This window comes from Cicer arietinum, chromosome 7 (assembly GCF_000331145.2).
Source record: "Cicer arietinum cultivar CDC Frontier isolate Library 1 chromosome 7, Cicar.CDCFrontier_v2.0, whole genome shotgun sequence".
Classification (NCBI taxonomy): Eukaryota; Viridiplantae; Streptophyta; class Magnoliopsida; order Fabales; family Fabaceae; genus Cicer; species Cicer arietinum.
The window spans coordinates 50,521,833-50,532,319 of record NC_021166.2 but is presented as its reverse complement, the minus strand read 5'-3'; the positions used below and the strand labels follow the sequence as shown (position 1 = coordinate 50,532,319).

The window sequence follows — 10,487 nt, the reverse complement described above, 5'->3', positions numbered from 1 at the left end:
TTTCCCTACTAGCATTAGTTGCATGGAAATTTCTCTCGATGGGAGAAATGCTTTAATTGGAATTAATTCTCTTCAAAATGGTAGAGCCAATGGTGGGAATTCGCAGTCAAGTAAGTCAACTGTTGTTGATTTTCATTCAGGATCAGAAGAAACTCATGAAAGCAACAGTATAAATGTTCCAACACCATCAATTTGCTTCCTGGATTTGCACACTCTGGAGGTATAGTATTAAGATGTTTAAAATGAGATGCCAAAATTAAGTCAGACCCATATCTCATGAAATTGTTCCATTATGTGTTCTATAGCTGCAAAATTTGTTAATCAGGTCTTTTCTGCATACATTTGTCATGTCACAACAAAGCATTTTTCAGCCAGGAACAGTCTTTTCTTTTATATTTTTTGATTGAATTGTCATAGAAGACACCTATAGATTTGAGTTCTAACAAAGTAATGTGATGTTTTTCATTCATGGTCTATCATTCTTTTGGAAAGTGGGAGAGGGATGGTTCTACACTCTGTTTTCAAACTTATATGAATCACTCTCTGCATTGCCTTTTGCCATCCTGAAAGTGCTCTACTACATCAAGTCTAGCATCAAACTTTCTTTACTTCAGATATTTTCTGCATATTCATCCTTTTACTCACCATAAGAAAACATTCGTTCTAAGACCCAAAAACTAAAGTGCGTGTAGCGTCTTATTTCAAGTGTGAGCCTTGGATCAAAGAAAAGGTTGCTTGCTGCCTTGCTTGCAGGGATAAGATTGCATACATCTAACCTCCCCAAATCCCACCTGGTGGGGGTCTCAATGTCTCGTGCAACAGCTGCTGTTTTGAGCGTCTTTTTTTATCTCTACTCTTTATTTTAAGTTCTTTGGTTGATCATTATAAAAGACACCTTCAGATTTGAGTTTTTATAGGAAATATTGACTTCAAGCAATGCAAGCCACCACAATCCTGCAATTTATTCGGGGTGTGGAAGGGGTTTTAATGCCAAACTGTGTGTTACTCTACCTTAATGCTAAATTAACTACTCTACCTTACTATTTTCTGTAGGTTTTCCATGTATTGAGGCTGAAAGAAGGCCAAGATATTACAGCTCTTGCTCTAAATAAGGATAACACAAATCTTTTGGTTTCAACTTTGGATAAAAATTTGATTATCTTCACTGATCCAGCTGTAAGTTAAATTATTTTCGATAAGGATCATTGTCAAATACCAATTGTTGCTTACGTTGAATCGCAGTTTTTATATATTCGTGTCCTCAGAATGAATGCTTGTTTTTGGTTCTGATTCTTGTAAATTGACTAAAGGGATATTTCACTCCCAAACTTCTCTCTTAAAAGAATAATCATGGTTTCATATTATCTAGAATCCCATACTTCATACTTGTCAGGTGTGGAAGGCTTTTGATATTTCTGTTTGTCAGTTCAAACAAGTGCTTACACATCTAATTCTACTACATTGGACTAACAAGTGAAGTGTCACTTCAGCTAGTGTGAAATTTATATTTTAAAATGTTAGGGAATCCAGAGCACCCAGAAGCAAGAGGGACAAAAGTCAATAGGTTATGTAACAGACCACAAACCAATAACTTTTCACATCTTTACCCAAAACTTTATGATATTAGGAGGCTACCACCCATATTTGCATTCTATTCACTCCCTCAAGTTTGAATTGGCATATTTGTATGCTCTCAATCAAGACAAAGCCAACTAATTTCCATTTTGAAGTGCATTTCTTGAGTACTTGGCTTGTTAAATGAGCTTGGGTCTCCCTTGCAAAAGCTAGCTCATAGATGACGGTGCCCAAGCACATATATATACATCCTAGAACCTTAGCAATGTAGGACTCCCATACAAATTCAACACCTACCTTAATGTCTAGCGTGGGTCCTGGGTCAAATAATCAGATTATTACATTGCCTCCCTCAACCTGACTGTGATACCATATTAAATAGGCTTGGATCTCATCCTTAAAAGCTAGCTCAAAGGATGAGGGTGCCCAAACACATATACACATCAAACAACCCGAAACCTTAACAATTTAGGACTCCAATACAATTTCGAAAGTCAGGATACTTGGCAACCAAAATATCAGCTCCATTATCATTTTCAAGGGGTTTGGGAGATTTCGGGCTTAAAATATCACATTAGACTTTCATTTCTTAACTAAAGATCACAGATGAGGTATTTTGCTGTAAATAATATGTTTATCCGAAATATTATTCCTCCAATCCACGATAACAATAATACCACTAACAATATCTCCAACGTATATTTTATTAAATCTTACTTTATATACTATGGTCGTAACTCTTTTGCTTATTGCTTGCAGTTAAGCTTGAAAGTGGTGGATCATATGCTCAAGCTTGGTTGGTAAGGGGATGGACATAGAGGCCCCACATGAAGTCATAGCTTTTGGGGTATCCAATAGTGATATACAGATCTTTTATGACAATAAAAATTAGGAATGTTAGGAGGATGGGGCTGTAGCAATCCTGCTTATAAGCAAATTTTTTTGCCTTCCTATGATTCATGAACGTGTTGTAACATATTAACCAACTTTTACCACAATATTAGGTTCTTAGATTTAGCTTTAGCATATGGTTCTTTTGCTCTCCTAGTTGTACTTAAGTATAAATAATTTACCAGCTTTTGTTGAGGTTTGGGCCAACAAAATTATTTACTCCAGTTTTTTCATCAATGTCAATTGAAAATTTAATTGTAATTTTTGTCGTTCTTTTCATCGAGATTTAGCAGATTTCAGAAGAGGCATCTGGTCCCGATATTTTGTTGATATTAATAAAAATATTTTATGATTATTCTTGCTTTCTGTTTCTCTTAATTTTATGGTCTTTAATTTTTTTTGTTTCTTTCACTCTTTTTATTGCTTGAAAGTTTGTTAATCAAAGTTAACACTTAACACATGTTTCAGTTTGGCAAATGAGTATTTGAAGCCACTGTTGCAGAAAGCTACGCAGGTGAATGTTAGGATACATTTTTGTAAGTTCGACTACTTTTTAATCTGTAACCAATAAATTTGTGCACAAATGCTAAAATGGGGGATTAGTTAGAATTTTGGTCTTTTAGGTGTATTTCAGATTTTACTTATCACTTATGTATTGAATTGAACGTTTCATTTTGGTCTCTAACATTTCAAATGTTTGGTCCTCTACGTCAACAACCTAGTTAACTCCAAAGAAGACACCAAATGTGGCAAATGGAGATAAGATGTGGTAGAAGGTAAGAGTGTAGCACTATGCCAAAGTAATGCTGTTGCAAGAAAGGGTTTTTGACAGGCACCCCTTGCTATCATGTCTTTCTTGAATGACATCAATTTACTACAAAATAGAGACCTATGAGGCATGCTTACCAATCTTTGGTATATTCAGCAAATAACCATGTATGGACTAAAACTCAATATATTGACCCGCAGCCACCACCTACTCAATTACACTTTAATTTAGGTATTCTAAAGGTTTTAAGCACAAATCCTTACAAAATGACACCTTTAATGTTTGATGCATGTAGTCATCCATCACATCTAAAATAAGTATATTTTGAATCTTCTAATCCCTGTGTAAGACTTTGATTTCAAGACCACCATCAATTAGAAGATTCATCATTGTCTTATAAGTCACATTTTTCTTCTCGTCATTCAATTTGAAATGAAAACAACCTAATAAGCAAACTCCTTTCCTAAACATATTCAGTACTTGCCTGCATGAAAATGAGAATTTATTTAAGCATGATTTTATAAAGGAAATTGTATACATTATGAGTTAGGATTTGTTTGGATTGTAAACTAGTTGAAATAATATAATAATATATAGACTGAATAAGTAAATAATAGAAAAGGTTTGACAACATTTTCATCTGTCTATAAGCAAACTCCTTTCGTAAACATATTCGAGGATCTGTCTGCATGAAAATGAGAATTTATTTAAGCATGTTTTTATAAAGGAAATTTTATACATTATGAGTTATGATCGGTTTGGATTATAAACAAGTAGTTTAAATAATATAATAATATATAGGCTGAATAAGTAAATAATAGAAAAGGTTTTGTTATCTTTTCTATGGCGTTTATCTTATCACCTTATTAATTTATTGAAATTTTTAAATTTTTTTAAAAACAAGTTAATAATCTTTTAGTTAGTTAACATATGTCTTATGGTTGAAATTAACAATAAATGTTGTATAGAATAAATAAATGTTATATGTCAATAGAAAAACTCTTCTAACCTGAAAAGCAATAATTTTAAATGGCTCTTTGACTGAAAAATGTCATTCTTATCGAGTTATCTTTTTGGTGTAAATTCCTCTGCATCGTCACCGCAAATGAATTTCATCCTTCCCATTGCATAAGGTTGGTAAGAAACCATGTTTTCTTTTTTTACACTATATCCATCCGGTAATGTGTCGTTAGAAAAACAAATTTTTGCATCCTGCATTAAAAGTATATTGGACTTGGTAATAACATTGATACTCTAGGCCAAATAATTTATGATGGTGTGCAACTTGGATCTTCTGCAATCATACTTTGATCGTTGGATAAAATCTAATGGATGAGAGTATTATAATATACTGTTAGATTAATCTATAAAGTTTGACTGAAGAGCGTATAAAGTATCCCAAATGGAGGGACATATCCACGAAAATCATTAGTTCAAGACTAAGAAGTGAAAATCTTGATAGTTTGAATTTGCACTAACCTTTAATTAAAAGGTGTTTTAATATTCTAACCATTTATATAAGCATAACACTGAGATCAAATTACAAATTAGCCTTACTACAAGACAAGATAAAGTTTGAAAGTTTCTGTGAGTGTTGCACGGAGATAATTCATCTTTTCAATAGCTTCATTTGTTACACTTGGCACAAACTCACTATAGTTACTAACTATTTTTGGGTTTGTTGCTTCTCTTACTTCTTCTACAACTTTTGCTTGCACTTCAAGATACTTGCATAGCATGTACATGAACCAATAAGTGTTTTAGCTGTTGAATATTTCTCAGCAACAACAATGTTTAGAATTATATCTCTTAAGTATGTTGAATCGTATTCTTTTACTTGCAGAAATCTTGAGAGTATATCGCTTCGTTTTCTCTACATGGTCTAAGTAAAGTGAAAAAATACGTTACACATATATGTACTTGTTTTAAAGTTTTTACGCATAAGAAGAAAATTATAGAAATTGTTACTTCCGATGAAATTATTTTTCTTTTTCTTATAATTTCTTTAATTGTTTATCATCTCATTCCACTCTCTATAAATAATAGTTAAGGTTATTATTGACAAAACAATGATTAATATTGCATTGAATTTTGAAAACAACAAGCAAATTGGAACCAAATGTTGATACAAAAATGACAGTTGAAAAAGATCTAAAGGAGTATGTTCTTTGTAATCAGAAATGAACCAGGATAGTTGTGTAAAGTAAGGCTTACATCGGAATCAACCCTTGAATTCTTCATTTTATGAATTCTAGTGTTGATTAGCTTAATCACAAATTCATTTAAGATTGTAGTGTTCTTTCTTCATGTGGCCTCTGATTCAATATAGAGAAACTTCTTTATCTTCTAGAAGACATCCACATAGCGATAAAGTATTAATGCACTTGCAATATCGAAAGCATTGGCAAAAATCTTTCCTTCTTCATTTCATCCACACATGCTGTCAAGTTTAGTTCCAAATGCAACTTGGAAAATTGAATCAAGTGTTGATTTCATTAAATGATCTTAGATAAATTATTGGAACAAGTTAGCATACATGAGATAAAAGAAGGCAAAATGATAGTATCTTTCAAAGAATATATTTACTCACTTGGATTTCTAACTTAGTATTAGAAGTTGCAGCTTCAAACACTACATTAGCACCATTTCATAGTATAATACCTTTCCTTTGTTCGTACCATTTCTCGCCATCAACGGTGAAAATCCCAACTCCCAGTAAATCCTTCAAATTGTGGTTGTTGTATAAACCCTGCATCGAGATTTGAAGCCATTTATGCCATACTTTATCCTTCATTGTCTTAATGAAGTGTCATATTCACGTGTTTCGCATAATATACTATTTTGTGTTTTCCTTTTCCTAACTCAAAATTTGGCGGAAAAAATGTATTTATTTGTGTGATATGGAGGTGCGATTAAATCCACCTAAATTTTAATTAATAAAATAATATTTTAACACAAAGGAGTAGATGAAAACTAAACTAATATTAATTTGAAAGATGATTTTTCAAAGTAGGATTTATTGTGTATGTTTACTATAAGGAAAATACGTATTTTTTCAAAGAAAAGGGTACAAAACTATAGCAAACTTTATATAGCTCGTCTTTACGGTTTTAACAAAAACTACTTTTTCAAAAAAAATCATAATTACTTTTAGAATTTGATCATGTGTTTATTCTCATTTGTAAAAAAATTAAAAATTTGAAGAAAAAAAAAATTTAAAGACTACTTAAAATAGTGACGGACCCAAAAACTTTAAGCAGTATGATCGACTTATATAAAATTTGGAGTATTAAATATGTGTCTTTTTTTTAAAGCATAATAATACATCATCATAATAGTTTTTTTTCTTCTTAATTTTAATTTTTCATATTTCGAAACATTGAATGATTTTGAAATGAAGGACTATTGACATCTCAATACGAGACGACGGTTTCTCAAAAAGGCATAACAATACTGAATACTGAGGTACTGAACATAAAACTCGACGAGTATTTGTCCAATGGTGGAACTTTTTTCCCTACCCTATGAGGTGGTGATATTCCAGAATCATATGCATTGACATATAGACTAACAAATAAGACTTGTACACTTTAATTTATTTGTAATTTTGGTGTGTGATGATGATGATTGTTAAATTAAATTGCATGGTTTATTTGTAGTTTATACAATTTTAAATATACATGCATGCTTATTTGCTTTGGGTTTATTATTTGAAGGTGCTAAAACACGAGAAAAGAGAGTTGAATTGTATTTTCCGTTATTTAAAAAAAAAAAACTTCTTTTCAAAAACTGATTTGGTGATATAAACACGGGAAAGTAAATAAAGTAGAGGGAATGAAGAATCACACTAGAATTATACTAGTTCACTACCAATGTGGTAGCTACATCTAGTCCCCTCACACAAAATGATTTATCCACTAATTCAAAATCTGAATTACAATATATGACCCTATAAGTCAGTCTTCTCAACTTCAAGCCTGAAATCTACAAGTTGTTGAGGCACTACAACACCTTGATCCTATAAGTCAAGTCCTTTCAACTTCCAACTTGAAAACCTATAAGTTGGTGAGGCAAAAATAACCACTATCGAGTTAGGTTACAAATGGGTGAAACTTGGTTTGATTTTGCTTCTTCTAAGTAGATTGATTACAATGAACTTCGTACTAAATTAAAGCACTAAGTAATACATGATATGAATGAGTGTCTTTGCTTGACTAAAACCTTGAAATTGAATACTTAGAGAATTTTGAGCTCGTAAAGTTTTTTGAGTTGTTGTATTGTGTCTCATACTTCTTCTTTAGAATTGATCCCTTTATATAGCATGAATTATGGTTTCAATACTGCCCCAAACAAATTCTGAGTGTATCTTCCTTGAGTGAGGTCAACAGAGATCTTCATAAAAAATAAACCTTGATATATACGGTTTGGGAATATGACCGTTAAAGCTAGATTAATTCCAAAACGAATCTTCAACCAAGTATTCTAGAATGATTATGTTTGAGAATGTCCAGATAGCGCTTGAAAATAATTCTTCTTGAACCTTTTGAGCGCATTTTCACAAAAAATAAACATTGATAGATATGGTTTGGGAATATGACTGTTGAAACTTGATTAATTTCAAAACGAATCTTCAACCAAATCTTCTAGAATAATTATGTGCAAGAATGTTCAGATAGCACTTGAAAATAATTATCATTGAATCTTCTTTCATTTGCTTGTTTAAGAGCAGCGAGAACATATCAGAATATATTCTTAAACCTTCATAATCATGAAACAGCTCAGTTAGCATCAAAACATTGACTTTCCATCAGAGCCATTGACTTTCTTCATTAGAGCATAACTTGATCATCGAAGTCAGATGTTGTGTTGCTTGGTTCATGTAGTTAGAGGTAGATGTAGAACTACATGACTTGGCATGAACAATGTCACCTTATTGAATCTTCAGTGCATGTTGCTTATCAGAGGCACCATCTTGGAACAAGTTGTAGTCTTCAAAGCGAGTGGAACATGAGACTTATAGGCAACTCGAATAGAAACTCCAGAGTTACTATAGTAGGCACTTCAGAGGCATGCTAAACAAAGGCATGCTTCAGTCTTTAGAAGCAGACGTGTATAAGCTTTAGATGCACACTGGACAAACGCTTCAGAGGCAAATGCACGCACACAACCCGTGTAATAACCAGAGTATGAACATTGTGTTGACTTCACTTGACTCTGATGTCCTCATTTCCTCTGACATCCTCGTTTCCTCTGACATCTTCACTTCTTTTGATATTGTTTCCTTCGTTTCCTGGATCTATTTATTGCACACTCAATAAAATCATTAGTGCAATAAATTATTCTCACAAAGTACATTTGTTATCATCAAAACGTGATGAAGGAATTGTTCCTAGAACCAACTTGGTTCCAACACTTTACATTTGACTGGACATCACACTTAGTATTACTCGAGCAAAGGCTAACCTAGTAGGATAAATGCGAAGAAACATAGTAGCATGCAGTTGGAGGCTCCAAGATACTTATTTATTTATTTTAATTTTAGCCTTGTTGGAAGAGTTCTCCACAAGCGTTCAGAGTTATGATCATCTATGATTTATTTTTGGGTAATAAAAGGCAAATAGTGTTGGCTTAGGATTTTCTTTTGTTTTACGTATTAAGTTTACTCTTTGTAATTGCAACTACTCTAATTCATTATTTTGAAAGAAAAAAATAATTTAATAAGTTATTATTTGATTTTAAAGTAAATAAGTATTTTAAGATAATCTTGCTTGTATTATAACAAAATCCATCTTTTTACATTTAGAATTTTGTTAGTTAATGTCTTAGAAAAAGAAAGAAAAAAAACTGGATGTTACAAGTTTACTCTTTGTAGTTGCGACTTCTCTAACTCATTATTTTAGAAAATACAATTGAATAAGTTACTAGTTGATTTTAAAGTAAATGAGTGTTTTCAGTTAAACTCACCTTTATTTAAATAAATAAAAAAGAATCCTCCTTTTTTATATTTGTAATTTCTTTAGTTAACCTCCCCAAAAAATCGGGATGTTACAATAGTTGTGATACTAATTCAAATGATTTACCTACTGCTTTGAGAAATGATAAAAGATCTTGTATCTTTTTCAGATATCCTATTTTTTAATTTATCTCATCTAAACATTTTTCCTTGTAGTATTAGGTTTCTATTGCAGCTATTGGCTTTGTGAAAATATCATCATTTTTTCAAGAGGCATTGCAAGACAAAAGTTGGTTCCAAACTTTGGTTGATGAAATGAAAGCACTTGAAAAAAATTGGAACTTGGGAGATTGTTAAAAGGCAAAGAGACAAGAAACCAGTTGGTTGCAGGTTGATTTACTTTACCCATATCCACCTAGAGTAGTAATCAACAATAATGAGTTCATACTTTTTACCACTGACAAAGACAATCCTTATTGGCCCAAATAAATCAATGTGTAAAAGTTCAAGTGGTCTAGAAGTAGAAACAAAATTCTTTGAAGAAAATAATGATTTTGTATATTTTCCTTTCTAATATGCCTCACAAAGACCATATGATCCATATCTTAGATTTGGTAAACCTCTTACTAGGTTAAGTCTTTTCGACTTTGAGATTAATCTCAAGTTGACATGTCCCAACCTTTTGTGCCAAATCATTTGTTCTTCATTCATTGACATGAGACACTTTACTTCTTTTTCTTTTTTCTTTTTAAATCTAATAAATTTATTTTGTAAGTATTATTTTTCCTCCGACGATTAAATAGTATAGATCCATTTGTTTGAGTAATTGTCTTACGATACTTTTGGTTGAAGACAACATCATAACCATTATCATTTAATTAATTTATGCTCAGTATGTTATGCATTAATCCTTTTACAAGTAGAACATTTTTAATAAAAGAAAGAAAACCATTACCTATTGTGTCACACCCTATGATCTTACCTTTCTGCTTTCCTCTAAATCCTACAAATCCTCCTTCCTTGAGGGTCAGATTTTGAAGCATAAACTTTTCTCTCATCATATCTCGTGAGCATCCACTGTCCAGATAACATTACTAGTGTTTCAACTTTGTTGTTATGGATATATGAAAGATAGATTATTTTGTTCTTAGGTACCTTATTTGATTGGGTCATGGTCTGTTAATTCTAAAAGGTGTCTTATCTTTTCATGTTTTCAACATAAGACAAGTTCTCTTATCATGACCTTTCTTAAAGCAATATAAGAAAATAGTTTTAGGTAGGTTAAACTTCAGAGTTTCC

At 31.9% G+C, this 10,487-nt stretch overlaps 1 protein-coding gene and 1 pseudogene across 1 annotated transcript in view; one reads left to right on the top strand and one right to left on the bottom strand.

Moving 5' to 3' along the window:
- The window catches only part of LOC101504120 (BEACH domain-containing protein C2-like), a 58,297-nt gene extending 55,570 nt beyond the window's left edge, over positions 1–2,727 (top strand). Inside the window, exons 31-33 of the mRNA XM_073363837.1 lie at positions 6–220; positions 1,054–1,176; positions 2,335–2,727. Coding sequence (XP_073219938.1) covers positions 6–220; positions 1,054–1,176; positions 2,335–2,379 — 383 coding nt within the window. The 3' untranslated portion in view covers positions 2,380–2,727. The remainder of the gene's footprint in view (positions 1–5; positions 221–1,053; positions 1,177–2,334) is intronic.
- An 841-nt stretch (positions 2,728–3,568) lies between these two features.
- LOC101510862 (cytochrome P450 704C1-like) lies at positions 3,569–6,071 on the bottom strand (annotated as a pseudogene).
- Between the last annotated feature and the right edge of the window lie 4,416 nt (positions 6,072–10,487).